This window comes from Dromiciops gliroides, chromosome 4 (assembly GCF_019393635.1).
Source record: "Dromiciops gliroides isolate mDroGli1 chromosome 4, mDroGli1.pri, whole genome shotgun sequence".
Taxonomy (NCBI): Eukaryota; Metazoa; Chordata; class Mammalia; order Microbiotheria; family Microbiotheriidae; genus Dromiciops; species Dromiciops gliroides.
In genome coordinates, this window is record NC_057864.1 from 465001 (window position 1) to 482773 (window position 17773).

The 17773-nt window shown below is 48.5% G+C and overlaps 1 protein-coding gene across 1 annotated transcript in view; it reads right to left on the reverse strand.

Moving 5' to 3' along the window:
* The window catches only part of GIPC2 (GIPC PDZ domain containing family member 2), a 74034-nt gene extending 56261 nt beyond the window's left edge, over positions 1-17773 (reverse strand). Inside the window, exon 1 of the mRNA XM_044005431.1 lies at positions 17391-17773. Coding sequence (XP_043861366.1) covers positions 17391-17639 — 249 coding nt within the window. The 5' untranslated portion in view covers positions 17640-17773. The remainder of the gene's footprint in view (positions 1-17390) is intronic.

Here is a 17773-nt window from a genome sequence, read left to right on the forward strand (position 1 = left end):
TCACTGGAGAGATGGGGAGAGGTGGGGGGGAAGAAGACCATTGCAGACTCTGTCCCACTCAGCTGTGGCATGTTTCTTTTTTTTTCTGATCTTTCTTTTTTGTCACAAGAAATGTGACAAAGAGGATGCACCAGGGGCAGCTAGGTGGCACAGCGAATACAGTACCCACCCTGGATTAAGGAGCACCTGAGTTCAAATCTGGCCTCAGATACTTAACACTTACTAGCTGTGTGACCCTGGGCAAGTCACTTAACCCCAGTTGCCACACATACACACACACACACACACACACACACACACACACAAGAGGATGTACCAATAAGCGATTACAATAAAAATTCCAATAAAAAATAAACTTACTTAAATCCCTGAGAAGTGTCAGTTATAGACTCTGGATGCCTAGCACCAAGGGTGCTCGAATATTAAAAGAACAATACATCATGAACTTGTCTGCTATTCTAACTGGAAATCACAATTGAAAAGTCATTTTAAAACATTTGAGTCATTGCTTTGGTAGCAGAAATATTTACTCAGTCATTTAGGCTTTTGCATTTGTTATGTTTCCATAACAATAAAATACCAAACTTCTAGCACTTGTTTCAAAACAAAAATGAGACAGAGAGCTCGAGTGCGCATGCACACCACATGCACACCACACACACACACACACACACACACACACACACACAGAGTGTCCTTGCCGCCACCTTCTCCACTACACTTCTGAAAAGACACAAAATTGGCAACAAGACAGCATGGGAGATTGAGGAACATGAGCCAGCTCGCTCTATTTAGACCTTTGGGAGCAGAGTATCCACAGCTTGGCCTCAAACACCAGAGAACTTTCTATAAATGAATCACTTCTAAATGAGCTCTCCTGGGTCAGCAGCGGCATGTCAGAAATAAAACAGGAATCACTTTTCCTGCTCTCCTGGCTTGGGGAGGCCACTTTTATTCACCACTCAAGATACTGAAGGCAAAATGACATTTTTATAAAACCTGGGGCAATGCATATTCAAATCCACTACCTGTTCGTAGGCATCCTACTTTACTGGCTCAACATAATCAACAACCAAGAAGCATTTATGAAGTACTTACTGTATGCCAGGCCCTGTGCCAAAGGCTAGGGGGCACAAAGAATGAAAGAGGCTTACATTCTAATAGAGAAGAAGAGTCTGTGTATATAAGTACTGTCTGTATAGATACAATGTAAACATATGGCACAAATATAGCATATACATGTGCATACACACATACACATGGTATAAACAGAATCCATATTAAAAGGAGAGATACAAAGTATCCAAATATAAGGGAGTTTGGGAGGGAGGCCACCAGCCCGTGGAAAGATCAGGAAAGGTTTCTGGGAAGATGTGGGAAGGAAGGAAGGGATTCAGGAAGGAAACAGGAACCCAGCTCATGGCCAAGGGGGAACTGGGCTTCAGGCTTGTGACAGGGGATCTGATAGTGTTGAAATTTGGGATCAGGTCAGGGTTGAGGAGTTACTGTGGAAAGCAATTTGTGTCAAACAGTCACTAAACTGGTTTATCATTGACCCAGTGATGCCACTACTAGGCACAGACCCCAAAATAAAAGGGTCTATGTAAAATATATGTGTGTGCATATATACACATATAGGTAAATGTGTGTATATTTGGACATGACCAGAGAAGGAATTTGTTACACGACTTTTGTTTTTCTATTTTTCAGTGTGGATGGACTGAAAGGAAAGGACATCTATGTTTGGGAAGAAGAAATCAATTTTTAACAAGAAGAAACATAAAGATCTAGCCTTTGCCTTCCCTAGAATGATATGTCTGTCCCATGGAGTGCCAGGCCAGGCAGGTGAGCCTCCTTGAGGGCATACAGGGGACCTCAAGACGTCCAGGTCTTTAGTCTTTGTGGTGTGTTTTAAAAACCATTTGACTCAGAGCAGCTAGGTGACGAAGTGGATAAAGCACTGGCCTTGGATTCAGTAGGACCTGATTTCAAATCCAGCCTCAGACACTTGACACTAGCTGTGTGATCTTGAGCAAGTCACTTAACCCTCATTGCCCCACAAAACAAACAAACAAAAACCATTTGATTCAGTAAAATAAAATGCAGCCTAAAGGCTTTTCTTTTTCTTCCAAAGAGGCGGCATCCGGGCACATGCTAAAGTCACACAATACTCCTTAAGAGATGCCCACAGACAGCTAGGTGGCAGAGTGGATAGAGCACTGGCCCTGGATTCAAGAGGACCTGATTTCAAATCTGGCCTCAGACACTTGACACTTACTAGCTGTGTGACCCTGGGCAAGTCACTTAACCCTCATTGTTCTGCAAAAGAGAGAGAGAGAGAGATATGCCCACAGAAAAAGTATTTGGCATTAACACAGGGAGTCATGGGTTCTGGAAGGGTAGTGGTGGCTATGCCCCCGGATACAAAAACCCTTCTTTGATCGTGAATATTCTTCCATTGGTGCCATATGGCTCACATCACTTCTCTGGACCTCAGTTTCCTCATCTGTAAAATGAAGGGGCTAGAAGTGATGGCCTCTAAGGTGCTTTCCAGGTCAAAATCTATAGTCCAATGATCAGAGAACGACAAGACCCGAAGTATCAGAAGTGTGGCTGATGCAAAGAAAGAAACTGTGTTGACTGAACACAGACTGAAGCATGGTCTATGGAAGAAGGGGCTATAACAGTGGGGAAAGCAGGCAGATCAGTCATGAGGGAGGAGTCAGGTGGGGCAGAGCCTTCTGGGTAATAAGACACCCCAGAGTGAGGGGCTTCTAAGGCCTGGGGTGACTTCCCATGTCTCCCTCAGACTCAGCCCCTTATTAACAGTTCAGAAAGAAGAAAACAGAGGGAGGGATAGACAATGAAGAGACCCCCTAAGTGTGCACTGATGCCCACAAGGTGATCCAAACCCCTCTATATTCTGTAGCTCCTCTCTGGGGAGGGAAGGGAGCGTATGATGCCATGGTCTTAGTGTCTTGTTCTGAGCTGGGCTGAAGGCTGACACAGGAAGAGAGACAGAGACAGAAGAGAGAAACAGATGGCATTTACCAGGCAATGACCATGGGCCAGACCCTTTTCTAAGAGCTGGGAATACAAGCAAAAACAACAAAAGACGGTCTTACCCTCAAGGAACTTACAATCTAACAGGGGAAAGAGAAGACAGAATGGGGTGAACAAGGTGAAGGAGGGGGACACAGGTTTTCCCTGCACACGGCCTTGCTATCTTTTTACTTTAGTCTGGGATCCCTCTCTCTGAGGACAATCATGCACCCCCAGGTTGAGGGGAAGTTTGGGGGGGGGTTGTTTGGTTTGGTTTGGTTTGGCGGGGCAATGAGGGTTAAGTGACTTGCCCAGGGTCACACAGCTAGTAAGTGTCAAGTGTCTGAGGCTGGATTTGAACTCAGGTCCTCCTGAATCCAGGGCCAGTGCTTTATCCACTGTGCCACCTAGCTGCCCCAAGTTTGGGGGGGGTTGTTTGTTTGTTTTTTACCAAATGTCTGTACCATATCTTCTCAGCAAATGCCTTTTGTAAAAAAGCAAATTTAAGTCTAGCTGACTGGTGTTAATAGGAAGCATACAAGTGGGAGCTCAGGGATAGCAATTCTAGAACCCTAAATGCCCCTCTGCGATCTTCCAAGAATCCTCACCCTAAGAGCAGCTCTCTGGGGCCCAGCCCACCAATATGCATGAGATTAGGGAAGTCAGTGGAGCTAGAGTGCTCTGCTAAAAGCCAAAGAGCCTCCTACATATCTAATTTTTTTTAAATTTTTTTTTTTTTGGTGAGGCAATTGGGGTTAAGTGATTTGCCCAGGGTCACACAGCTAGTAAGTTGTCAAATGTCTGAGATCGGATTTGAACTCGGGTCCTCCTGTGACTCTAGGTCTGGTGCTCTATCCACTGTGCCACCTAGCTGCCCTACATATCTAATTTGAGTTCAAATGTTCCCATAATAAAGGCTCATTGCCTTTGGAGTTGTTGGATAGTCCATCTCCTCTAAGAAAACCTCTGAGTCCTAAAACCTGCCTCCACACGGACAGAACAGGCCGCTCTGCAGTCCTTCTGGTGAGGCAGAGTCTGCATGGCATGTTATCCCAGGAAAAGCTACCAAGTGGGGCAGGAGACACAGGAAAACTCACATGACAAAGAGCTTGGGTGCCATGACATTTCAAAAAGTCCTCTCAGTTCTTTACTCTCTCTCCTGGATTGGGAGGGAAAGGCTGAGTGAAGACACAGAAATGAAAGAAGTGAACTGACAGTCACAAAATATCCCACATGCAGAGGAATTGGGAGTCTGCTCCTGCCTCTACTGTGCCAAACAAAAAAACAGGGGAGCCCAATCTGCCAGAAACCATGTGTATTCATCGATCCTAATTCTCCTCCAAGCATAGCTCTGCCAGGAGAGAAGAAGTGTCCAAACCGACTCGGTCCCCTTGTAATGATTGGAATCTTGTCCCACGGAGACATTTTGAAGTAACAGGAATTTACAGGCATTTCAAAGGAGGAAAATCTCCCACTCTGATAAAATGTGGTGATAGAACTTAGGGTTAACATTCTTTTATCTTTCATGAACACCCCCAAGAATCACTGTCCTGAAGGTAATTAAGCCTTCTGACTACTCTCCTCCCCTGCCCCAACCTGATCAGAAAGGGCCTGAAAAATGAAAGGGACCTCCAAGCTTCTATGAAAGACCCTAAACTAGCAGTTTTCCATTTGTGGTTCTTGGAGCCCCACAAATCCCCATGATCCTTTCTGGCCTAGGAAGCCAACACTATTTGCCTACTGAAAGACTCCTCCCCTTTCCAAGCACATATCTGTGTGAAGCCAAATTTTCTTCATATACTTCACATGCCAGACCAGAAGCTGATGGGAGATGAAGTTGCCTGCCCTGGTCTCAAAGCTCGTGGGTGTCAGTCAGAAGGTCTTGAACTCAGGTCTGTTTTCCTAGTTTCAAGGGCATCATTTATCCACTACTGTTTCTATTATTGTTGGTGTCAGGAACTCGTACACTTTTATCAAGCAACTACTGTATTCCAGGCGCCCTTCCAAGTGTGGGGGCTACAAAGAAAGGCAAAAGTCGAGTCCCTCCCTCAACCTAATGGCCTCAGGAGGCCTTCATCTAATCGGGAAGACAGTGAAGCCCGGAAGGATACAGCTTGTGACCGCCCTGGACTCCCTCCCTCCACCGAGGTTCTGGGAGGAGGCCTCCAGCCCCGCCCTGCCCCCTCTCCACCCAGCGGGAAGGAGGGCCCCGAAGGTGTTCGTCCTCCCCACCCTCGTCCTCATCCTCACCCTCACCAGCATTAGCACCATTATGGGCACGGCGAAGCCACGTGCCTTCTCTCAGTCTAAAAGAGACCAAAACGGCGCGCTCCCCGCCCCCCACGGGCCACAGCACTGAGCTCAAACGGCCCCTGAGGTGCCACAGAGCACTGAAGGGTGACTCCTTTTCTTCCTGGCCCTGGCCGACCAAAGCAGGAGCTCCCGGTGGGCATTTCCAAGGCGGGCTTCAGGAAGGACTCGCAAAGAGAGCTGGGCCGGCTCTCTCCTCAGCCAGTCTCTGGCACACTATCATTGGAAAGGTATGTTCCAGACAGGTTTGTTGCCCCACTGCAGACGGCTTGGACTAGATCGCTCGTGAGCTCTCTTCCACGCAGAGGTGTGGAGGAGCCAGCTCCAACAGGCTGGAGAGAGGCAGTGGTTAAATTCTGTTGTGCACACTGAAACCTCGGAAAGAGATGAATGCCAAAAACCAGGGCACTGATTGTTTCGTTGATTTCTACTCTCATGAAAGTGGAGAGAGTGTTAATAATGCAGATTAAGCATAAACGTATGTTGTGTATGTACACATTTTTCAAGAGCCGGTTGTTAAACACTTGCCAATACACCCCTGCTTCCCCCTCAAAGTCTATGAAGACTTAAAAATGCTTTTCTCTTTCATCACATGTGTGTCTCACAACAGTCATGTGAGATGAGCACTCACAACTTCTAGATGAGAATACGGAGGCTCAGAGAAGGTCTTTGCTTTGCCGACGGTCACACAGCTCCGAGTCAGAGGGTTGTAAATCTTCCGTGTGCAAAGTCGCTGCCAGACGGCCTTCGGACTTGTGGGATTGAAGAGAGAGGCAGGGGCGGAAAGAACCGGCGGCCAGATCCCCGATACAGTCATGCCACCCCTTCGCATTCTGGTGGAGTCAGTAGAACCTTTCTCAAAATAAGGGCTTAAAAGCATAAAATAAAACTACATCTGGGGCTACAAAGGGGACAAAAAGTTTTGAAACAAGTTCACGGACCCCAGGTTAAGAAGCCCTGGTCTAGAAGTCCCCAGTTTCTGCTGGAGGAAGGGAGCCCTTTACAAATAGCACCTTAACCGGTTCGGGTGCTAGCATTCCAACTGCCCCCTGCGCCAGCCTGATTCTCCCTCTCTGATCATCAACTGTGCCTCCCTCACAAGGCGGTTGGAGGCTAACACGGCTCTCCGTATCCCCAGTACCTTCCCGGGCCTGGCACCTAACAGACTGACTCTTCATTAATGTCTGGTGATTGACCTAGAGAGGAAAGGGACTCGTGCCACAGGGATTTGGCATGCTCGTGTGAAGTAACACCAAAGGGTGTGTATCTCACCTAACAAAACCGAAAGGATGACATCATTTCTTCCCTTTTTGTTCCCACAACTGAACTGGGGTATATCTTGTTTGTACATAGCTGTTTGTAGGTTCTCTCCTCCATTAGACTGGGAGCTCCTTGAGGGCAGGGACGGCATTTTAGCCTTCTTTGTATCCCTAGTGCTTAGCACAGTGCCCCACACATAGTAGGCGACTAATAAATGCTTGTTGACTGACTGCCTGATTGACATAATCTGCACATCCCACCATCTCTTCCTTAAACCCTTGAGACTGCCATTAAGGGAGCCCCTTGAGACCAAAGACATTAAGGACAAATGGAAAGGCAAAGGAGACCCCATTTTGCTATTGCCTTGGGAAATTAGAGACGAACATATAGCTTAAATTAAGCCAGCATGAGAGTTTTAGGTGAGATCCCAGAGACATCTAGTCCCCTTTGAAATGCCCTGAACCAAGTGAGCCTCAGGACAGAGGCCTAAAAGAAACTACCAGGTTCCAATGGAGGGAGGGCAGAGTACAAGACAGTTAGAAGCATCTTCAAGTTCACAGACTGACTTAAAAGGTCCTACTCCAGCACAGCCTCTCGCACAGTTGAGAACGGGAGGCCCTGGGAGAAAGATGCCACACCTGGGCTTTCATCAGCATAAGGGACTCCCATATGAGGAAATCCTCTGCCACCTTAGGTCGGTACCTTCTCCTCGAAGCTGTCAAGGGGAAGTGCCCAGGGTCAGAGATGAGACTCCAACCCAAGCCTTCCTGACTCCAGCTCTCTAGTCTCCATTCTGCCCCGTCTCAGTTTAGTTCATACCTGAATAAAAGCTCCTGTCAAATATGGTCCTACCGGCTTTGTGCAGGGACCTAGTGAAGGAACACAGAAATCCATGCTATGACACATAAAGAGAAGCACGCCTCTCCCAAGTTGCCGAGGTTTACCTGAAGTTCTTTTTTTTTTTTCAGGTAATATTATCATTTTGATTACATTGCCTCAGTCTACCCATGAGCAATTAATATTTCTCTAATTCTTTAGGCCTATGTGCAGTAAGTTCTTGGCAGTCATTTAACCCTGCTAATGGTGTAATATAACTCCCCAGAACTTTGAGATGTCATTCCCATCTTCTGATCAACGAGCAGGCAGCTCAGGGAAGCTTCAGGAGGGATCACCAAGCCTGGCATCAGCAAGACCTGAATTGTAATCTGACCTCAGAAGCATCCTAGCTGTGTGACCTTGGGCAAGGCACTTCACCTCGGCTTCAGTTTTCTCATAACAGCACCCACTTCCCAGAGTGGTTGTGAGGGTCCAATGAGATAACATGCAGAGTGCTGTGTCAGCTTTAAAGTACTATCTATATGAATCTCCAGGTTGACCCAAGGGGGTAAACTTGTTAGTCCCCGGTAACTAAGACATGGAGGATTGTGATCTGTATTGATAAAGAGTGCCATGGGATGGGGCAGTCATGGTGAGTCAACACTGTAATCCATCAGTCCAATAAGCTAGTGGGATCTCAGAATTCATGAAGAAAAGCAAGTGTTCAGTGCTAACAATGAGATCTGTCTGATCGGTCATCCTGCTGGGCTCTGCCCTGGTGAAGCCGTCTCTGGGATGTTGTGTTTCATGTAGGAAGGGCATTAAGAAGGGGCTTCAAGTCCCTGCCCTCTGATGGTTAGCTGAAGGAACCACAGTGGAGCTGATTGAGGGGAGACGATCTATCTTGGAGGACTAGAGGGGCCGCCACATGGAAGAGGGTGTCCTGTTTGGCTCCAGAACCCAGAGAAATGGGCCAAAATAACAGAGAGGCCAATTTGGGCTTGAGGTCAAGAAAACGCCCTAGCATTAGGATTGGCCAAGTGGTCAGGGATGTCTATGAGAGGCAATGGGCTCCCCTCCTTGAAGGGCTTCAGACAACTTCAGGAAAGGTTGGAGTGAGGCTCTTTTCCAGGTGAGGATTGGGCTAGATAGCACTGGGGTCTCTTCCAACTGTGAACTTCTGTGATTCTGAGAATCACACAGGAGAGAGGAAAAGAGAACCTTCTAAGGCCGAACATGGAGTGGGCAGGGGTGGCTGGAGCTGAGCTAGGGCCAAGGTGTGACTGAAGGCTCCCGAAGAAAGAATGGGGAAAGGTCTGGAACAGCTGAGCCCAGGAATGCAAGAGAGAAATCCAAGGCAGCCCATCTGAGATAGCGAAAGTGACAGCAGCGTATTCGGGAGACTGTCTCCAGCAACATTTGCTTGCCTGAGAGTGGGAAAAAATAGGCCGGGGGAGGGGGGAGGTCAAGGCTGAAGATCGCCAAACTGGAATGAGCAGATGGTTGGGGGAGGGAGCAATGACTGCATCAGTGGAAGAGCTGCACCAGCAGCCAAACAGACGCCCAGGACTTTCTCCTCCTCTGTGCTGCTCTTCCTCTACTCCCTTTATTTTCCAGGGTTCTCAGGGGTGAAGAGGCAGTGAGTCCCCTCATGAAAGAAGGGGTAGGACCATTCTGGCAAACACTTTGGAATGATACCACCACGAAAGCAGTCTCCACCCTGTACCCAGCAGTACTTTCTACTGAGCCTGTGTGCCCCCAAAGAGGCCAAAGATCCCAGCCAGTGCCGACCTATTCAGGGCAATACCTTTTTGTGGTGGTAAAAAAAAAGGGGGGGGGGAATGAGCCAAGGCCCAGTCAGTTGAGGCATGGGCAAATGAGATATTGTAATATGTGCGTGTAATTGAATATCACTGGACCATAAGAAATGGCAAACACGAAAAATTTAAAGAAATGTGGGAAGACTACACAGGACCTGAAGAACAACTATAGAATGATGGGGATGGGGAAAACCAGCAAAAATCAAAGGGAATGTTGTGTGATTCATTATAACAACCAAACCTCATCAAAGAGAAGAGTTGAGAGACTGTGTCTTCCTCCTTTCATGGGAAGGTGGGGGGGCTATAGGTGGAGAATGGTGCATAGGTTTTCAGATGGTTTTGCTGAACTTCTTTTTGGTGGTTTAAAAAATAACTGTGTTATGGGGGAAGACATGCTGGGCAGGGAGGAGGGAAGGTTTTATTCAGAAATGTGTGTGATATGAAAACAAAGGCCATCACCAAGATGTCTGGGTTTGGGGAGCTTCGTGGGCCAACAGACGTCCTTTGCTGGAGCCCCCAGTCTCTGTGTGTCCATGGAGGCCATTTGAAAGCTGTAACCAGAGAACCTGTGGTTTTTACAGAGAAAGGATTTGAACAAGGAGGGACAGAGCAAACATGTTTTCTGAATGCTTGACTTCTTCAGCCGCTGATCAGGAAGATAAAATAACAAAAGCGGATATTCAGAGAGTTGTAAGTTTTGCAAAGCACTTCACCTGTTTTGTTTCACTTGATTCTTGGAGAGAAATGTTATTATGATACCCATTTCACAGATGGAGAAGCTGAGGCTGCCAGAGGCTAAAGAGGTCTGACCAGAGTCACCCAGTGAGTGTCTGAGGCTGAATTCAAACTCAGGTCTTCCAGACTCCAAGTCCAACACTTCACACACAGCACCACCTATATCACTTAGGGTTAACACACGTTAGGTTTCTAAAGGCAAATATTCTTTCAGAGACAAGTTCCCCAATGTCCTTTGCTCCTGGAAGTTGCTGGTCACCTTGGTGCCTAGATCTGGTCCACTTTCTGATTTTATCATCTCCTGAGCCATATCTTCATTCCTTTCTTGGCTTTTCACACTTCCTCCATCACCCTAGTTCCTCCCTCTTACCAGGGAAGTTTACTCTGTCCCTGCAGCTCCTTCTGCCTCCTACCCCCAACTTTTCATCTTCCTTTTATATGTTGCCTCCCCCAATTAGAATCAGAGCTTCTTAAGGCAAGGGCTGTCCTTTCAGCTTGTATGTGTATTCCCAGGGCTTAGTACAATGTCTGACACAAAGTACCTGCTTAATAAATGCCTGTACACTTGTGGAACTGAAGACATAAATGCACGCTGAACTGGACTAGAAGATAGCAGCTATCTGATGGTACAGTGGATGGAGCATTGAACCTAGAGCCACGAAGACCTGGATTAAAATCCATCCCCTGACACTCCTGAGATATGTGACCCTGGAAAAGTCATTTAACTCTTTCTGCCTCAGTTTCCTCAACTGTAGTGAGAATAACAGCACCTACCTCACCAGACTGTTCTGAGGCTAAAACATATGTATAAAGCAACGAGCACAATGCCTGTAACAGTAGGCATTGCTTATTTCCTTAACAGTATCCTTGCCTTGTTCCTCCCTTCATCAATATGCCCAGACAGTTCACATAGCACCAAAGCTCCTTTGTTCTGAACCATGCTCTGGAGAAGCTGTCCAAAGTTGCAATCGTCTTGGTTTTCTCTCAGCAGCCACCTGTGCCTACTGATATTGTTGTAGAACCATTTGCCTCTGAGTCGATGCTAGGAAAAGAATATCTCTCTAGCAATGCCTGCTTTCATAAGTGATACCAAGCTCTGAAGACTGGCTAGTAAACAGAGTCCCCCAAAAAGCAGTTTGTTCCAAGACAGGAACAAAAACGCGGATTTCTATTTCATAGCCCATGAAGCCTGGAGAGGTGGCCAATCATCCCACAGGAGTGACGTGCAAGGCCACCCAAAAAGGACCATCCGGATTCTCCATGAAAGGAAGAGTTTCCTAGGGCTTAAAACAACCTCACAAGACCAGATGAGCACTGGGCACTTATATTGCAAAGAGAGTTTATGCTTCACCTACGCTTGGATTAGGACACTTCTAGGTTCCCTTCCTATGTGATGGCCAAAGCTTTCCAAGAATAGGTTGGGAGGTTTTAAGAGGTAGTGAGCTCCCCTCTCAATGGAGGTCTTCCAACCAAGGCTGAACAACCATTTGTGGAAAATGTCGTAGGGGAGATTCTCAGCCTTGGGTTGAATGACTTCTGAAACATCTTCCAGATCCTGAGATTCTGTGAGCTCATCCTATCTCCCTGTTTTACAGATAGGCAAACTGGGGCCCTGGCAGTTAAGTGACCTCTCCAAGGTCTCACTGTTACCAAGTAGCCAAGCTACTTGGTATTCTCTCTCTGATCTAGAAGCAATGCCATCTTACAAAAGAAGACCACGTATAGAATCGAGTCAAAGATAATAGTATTTGAAATCTCCTAGAAAACCAAAATGTGTGGCATTTCCTGTTTCTGAAAACGTCATGGTCAGAGGGGTTCGTGTATCTGATTTTGAAAGCCCCCCCCCCACTCAAATTCACCACTTTTCGTTTTTAAGAAGCTGCACTCTGCATCCTCTACCTCACTGGCCCTAACGCTGCAAACATGCAAGAAAGAATTAGGGGAAGAAGAGCTACCCTCCCAGGAAGTATGTGTCCATTCCAAGTTGGTCTGTGCAACACCTGTGCACAAAGAGTTTCCTTTTCCAATCATCTCAAAGGCTTGACGTGATTGGTTCCAGGACAACAACAGGAGAATTTCGTGAACTCTTCTCCATATCGTCAGGGACAGTCCTGGCCATCTGAGACAGGAAAAGCGGGGGCACGTCCCATGTTCTCCAGACAAGATCCGAGGTGACCTCTCGCTCTCCCCTCGTTGAATCGATCGATCACTTAGTGATCTCCTAAGGACAGGTCTAAACCACGCTCCTCTTGCCACCTTGGCCAGTAGGTTTCACTGAACCCTAACCTGTGCCCACGTGTGCTCTGAAGCCACCCGGAGATCGATGAGCGGCCCAATACCTGCAGGAGCCCAGTCCCTAGGGGCCTTGATGGTATCTTCTTCTCAGGGGTTCCCGCTTCCTTGTCTTTGCACCCCCACTGCCTGGGACAGCGTCTGGCTCCAAGTCAGCCATTAATCAATACTTTGCTGAGAGATGGTTTTAAAAGCAGCTGCGGTTTCTGCTCTGGAGTTTGAAATCGTGGAGTTATAAGAGGAGCCCACAGGCTAAGCAATCATGAACTCTTGCTACTTTGCTCTCTCAGTGAAGAAGGGGAGAAGGGTTTTTCAGACAAAGCTATTTTTTGGCTCGCTGGCTGAGGCCCCGAGAAAGGCCAGGCCTCTTCCCGAAGCTTCTTGCTCACTGTGACCCTGCTGGCTTCTCGAAACATCGGAATTCGGGGAGGGAAGGGAATGTGCTGCCCAGCACCTCTGTCAATAAATTACTTTTCTTTCTAAATGATCGACTGAGTTACTCGTGATGGAATGAAAAGTAATCTAACTTAATGATGCCTTTCCTGTAGTTTGTGAGGTCTCGGAATTGTTTAACCTTTTTGGTTTTTAGGCCTGAGACACCAGGGACATGCATTTATGCCTTTGGCTAGAACTTGGTGTGAGAAATGCGACGCCTAGAAAAAAAGCCTTCCCGAACTTGGATGCTGCCCGGAAATGACCTGTTGGGTCTGTTCAGTTCTCCTCTAGCAAAAGAGCAGAATAACAACAGCACACGTCTGGGAATCCTGTGAGATAGGTGGGTATTATCCCCATTTGGCAGATGAGCAAGCTGAAGCTCAGAGAGGTGAAGGAACTTGCCCAGGATTGCAGCCAGGTCCTTCCAATGCCCAGTTCAGGGCTGCTCTGCCCACCATGCCATGCTCTATGAAGTCTCCCCCCCTCACTGTTTTGCCCTTGAGTTGTAGGCCACAGGTCCTGAAGGCGGAAGACCGCTCTATGACTCAGAGGCTGTCTAGTCTAAGCCTGTCATTTTAATGTGCAGAAGACAGTGAATGCTTTGCCCCAAATCTTGCCAGGGAACAGCAGCAGAGCTAGGATTGAGACTGGGGTCCTTCCTCTGTGCCAGCTAGTTGGGAGGGATGTCCCCCAAACCTCGGCAGGCCCAGGTCATCCATCTGCTCAGGTGGGGACCTGGGAGTTTAGTCATTTGTTTGGTGAGGTTTTTTAGACTTCCACGTGTGGGCCTTCCAGGAAAGAAAGACTGTCCACGCACCCAACACTGCTGTCTAACCGATGTTGTGAAGGACAAAGGACTCCCTGGTCTCCCTGGCAGTGGGCGAAAGGGGAGCCCTGAAGCCATCTTCCAGGCCAACGCTCTCCCCACTCTGTCACCCTTCTACTCTGTGTCAAAGGTCAAAAGATCATATAGCTGGAAAGGGCCTCAGAGCCGGCTAATCCACCCTCCTCTTTTAATCGCTGAGGAAACATTCAATGACTTGCCCTCGGTCACGCAGCTAGTCAGCAGCAGTGAAATTCAAACTCAGGTCTTGGTTTACGGGATCTCATTCAGAAATTGGTCTTGCATGTGAACTTTCCTCATTTCTTTACCCCACTAGTATAAAATGACTGCTTTTCGGGGCTTTGGTCTGCTTCTGGGCACCTCTGGGAGCCCTGAGAAGTTCTGAAAAGTTACGCCGAAAGTTCCCTTTCACGCTCTTTCTTGGAACTTTGCCTTGACCTCAATTTTTCCAGAGCAAATATGCAGAAATAATAGGAAACAAGAGATAGTGGGCTATGCCCCTGGGGCCAGCTCAAAGCCTGCCTTCCCACTAGTTCAAGGCCACTTGAGCTTTGGGTTGTTTCTAGGACCAAAGCGGGATAAAAAAGCAACCAACAACTTCTCTGGTCTCTGGCCTTCACCTTGAACACAGAGCCTGCACAAGCAGATCATGAAGCCCCTCTCTTGGCACCAGCCCAAAGCTGAATGCTCCAGTTTCTAAGGGTTCATTCTGCAAATCGAATCAACCAAACCATCCGCTGGAGCACCAACCTCATTTTCTTCAGGCACAGTTGGCCATGTCTTCAGATCCCAACCCGGTGCCAAGGCCGCTGATTCCCCTTGAAACGGCAGTTTGTGTGGTTTGCATTCATCCAACCAAGCGCCTGCTATGTGCCAGTCACTGATTGTGCTAAACACTGGGGATCGTGAGAAATTAATATTTCTCTCTTATATGTAATAACAGATTCTTGTCTTAGGACCAAGGTTTTCCCCCTTTTTCATTTTCTCATCCAGAAATTAACTGGTGTGGGGAACCTCTCTTGGAGAAGTACCCAGGCCACGATCTAATCAAAGACAGTAAAAGAAACAGGTCTGGGGAAAGGTTGATTCTCCCTGTTATCAAGATAGGAAATTGATGTCTCTGACCAAAATTTGAGCCACCTAAGCATGACCTTCATTTTAATATAGTCCACACCTCCCATTGTTAACCAATCAGAGTTGATTCCTATCCCTTAGGAACTCTTCAAAGGGCATATAAACTGTGACCCCGCTGCCATTAGGGTTTTTTGGTTTAAGAGAGATGGCCAAGTGACCATCCTTTTATTAATACTCTGCTGGCCTTATTAATAAAAAGGTTAAATTACCCAGAACCTTTTTAATCATCACAAAATACAAGAGGCAAAAGACGGTCCTTGCCCTCAAGGGGCTTATGATTTAATGGGCCAGACAACATGCAAACAAATATATAGAAAGGGAGCTGAAAGAACCCAGGTCCAAATCACAGTCTACTGACTGTGTGACGTTGGATAGGTTCCAAGCTCCCAGAGACCACCCGCTACTTTTGAATCCTAACACTTTCCACTAAGCCTCTTCCCCATTTGTCCAGAACATGTCCCCGTCATGGCACCTGTCTCCGTTGTCTCCCCCTGATTAGACTGCAAACTCCTAGAAGACTGGGACTGTTTGGAGGGTTTTGCCTGTCTTTGTGGCCTCCGTGCTTAGCACAGGGCCCAGCACATAGTAGGCACTTAATAAATGCCTCTTGATTTGATTTGATCCTGTGTGATGGGGTGCCTCCCTGGCAATCTAGAGATGCCAAAACAAATCGAAAAGAGGTCCACCCTACTTTGGGTAGACTTTCTGTGGCCAATGGACGGGAGGCCCCGACAAAAGTCCTCACAGAACAAGGGGCAGGCCATCTCCTCCCTTCCCCTTTCCCTCTAAGGCCCCCTTCTTTCCCTGCAGCTCTTCCACTGGAAGGTAAGCTCCTTGAGGCCAGACACTGCTTTTGTCTTTCTTTGTTTCCTAACGCTTAGCATGGTGCCTGACATATAGAAGGCACGTAGGACCACATGCTTGTTGATTGGTTGATTGATGTGGATGAAATCGCTGATCCTTTGGAGCCTGACAGATGCCGGACCAAAGACCTTCTGCAGGGCTCAAAGCCTGGCAGAGATCTTCACTCCAGAACGGGAAGGAAGCTCACTAGCCATCACGTGACAGGTGAGGAGGCCCAGGGAGGGGAAGGAAGGGACTTGGCCAGAGTCACTCGGCTAGTGAGCGTAGAGTTAGAAACAGCGTTTTACTCCAGAGTGGCAGCGCTCAGTACTCGATGCTTCTATGCCAAGCAAGAGGGATCATTGCTGTTTTTTTCCCTCAGTGGATTAGGAAGGAGGAAATGAACCTCCTAGACTGGCAGCAAAGTTTCAGCGACCCATTCCAGGGAAAAGGAAAACGATTGGGGCGGGCGGAGGTGGGGGAGGACTGGGGGAGGGGGTGGTTTAACGCGGAGACCAGCTCCCCTAGCTACCCAAGGGCCACGGAAGCGCGAGGAGCTAAGCCTAGCGCGGGAGCGGCTCGCAGCTAAGAGCCAGATCCTCGCCCTCTCTCTGGCCCTGCTGATCTGCGCCGGGGCCCCAACGCCATTTCCAGAGTTTCCGAGAGACCCCATCACTGCAGGTGAGTTTCCTGCTTTCCAATCTGCTGCAGGCAAATTCCCATCTTTTCTCTGCCAGCCCCAGCCCCCAGTGCACTGTGCCTTGCCTTGAGTTTTAAAATCCCAGGGAACGGAATTTCCAAAGTGAAAACCCCTGCACCATGCAGAAAGGAAACTCACTCTTAGTGTTGGAGTGAGCTGCTGGGGCACGGAGAGGCTACTGTCATTCAGCCAGTGGCTCTCAGCCCGCTTGACCCCAGGGCTTCTGAGTCCCAGACCAGTCCTACCCACTGCCCCCACGCTGCTTCTTAAGAGCGCTTGAAGGTTATCAAAGCATTTGAAATGCATTTATCTTAGCTACTCTAAAGGTCTGATCCCGGGACTCCTTTCAGGGGGTCCCTGAGATCAAAACTATTTTCGTAGATCACTAAGGAATTCTAATCTCTGAAACGGTCAATATAAATAGAACACACCTCAGTAAAGCTGGAGGGGACTTTGGGGTACTGGGTGTTGGGTCTCAATCACTTAGATGAGAGTACAGGGGGCCTGAGACCAAGAAGTTTGAGAGTCGCTGCGGGATTTATTCCACCTTTATAACAACCCTGTGGTATAAGTAACCCTAGAGACATGATTATCCCGTTCACAGGTAAAGGCCCAGGAAAGCTAAGCGATTTGTCTCCTGGCTTGAGGAAGCTAATAAATGTTGAGAGAAGTGACGTGGACTCTGATCTGTGCTGGCTGCAAGGACCCTGTCCTCCCCACCTTGACCAAGATAATCTCCTTCCGCCCACCTTCCAAAGCTCTAAAGCTGAGAATATCAGCAGAGGCCACCCGGTCCGACCCTGTCATTCGGCAGATAAGGAAACTGAGGCACGGGCAGAGGACATGATTTGCCCAAGGACAAACTGGTCGGACCCTTCGAAAGAGGCATTTGAAGCCAGGAAAGAGACCTGGGTTTGAGTCCCGGGATCTGTCCTTTATTCCCTGGGAGAAGGGGGCAAGTCTCCCGTCTCCACGCCTATTTCCTCATCTGGGAAATGAAGGGATCCTACTGGACGGCGTCCAAGGCATAGGAATCCCGCCTCCAGAGCCTGGGGAGGAAGCCCGCGGCCATTGCGCGGCATAGAAGGATGGGCACCAAGCCACGGGCAGCAGAGGCGAATGAAGCCCACCCGGGCATCGGCCCCGTGCCCTTCCTTACCTCGGAGGGCAAGATGTCGAACGCCTGCGCGATCTTAGCGTAGAGCTCGTGGATGGTGGAGAAGCCCTCCACTTGGCCCGTGGCGCTGCCGTGTGCCAGCTGCGTGTGGAACACCAGCCTGGGCTTGGGCTGGAGCTCCAAGGGCAGGGACTCGGCCCTCCCAGAGCTCTGGGCCACCGGCTCGCCCTCCATCAATTTGGACAAGTCCTTGGACCTGGCTTTCTTCTTGCCTCGAAGTCCCAGCGGCATCTTGGCTGGTCCGAGGGCGCAGCTGGACGGGAAGGGGACCAGGGCTCCAGGTGTCCCGGCGTCTGTCCGTCGGGCCTTCCGTCCGGGCAGGAGGCGGACAGAGGCAGCCGCGTCCTCTTGGACCTGAAGCGAGA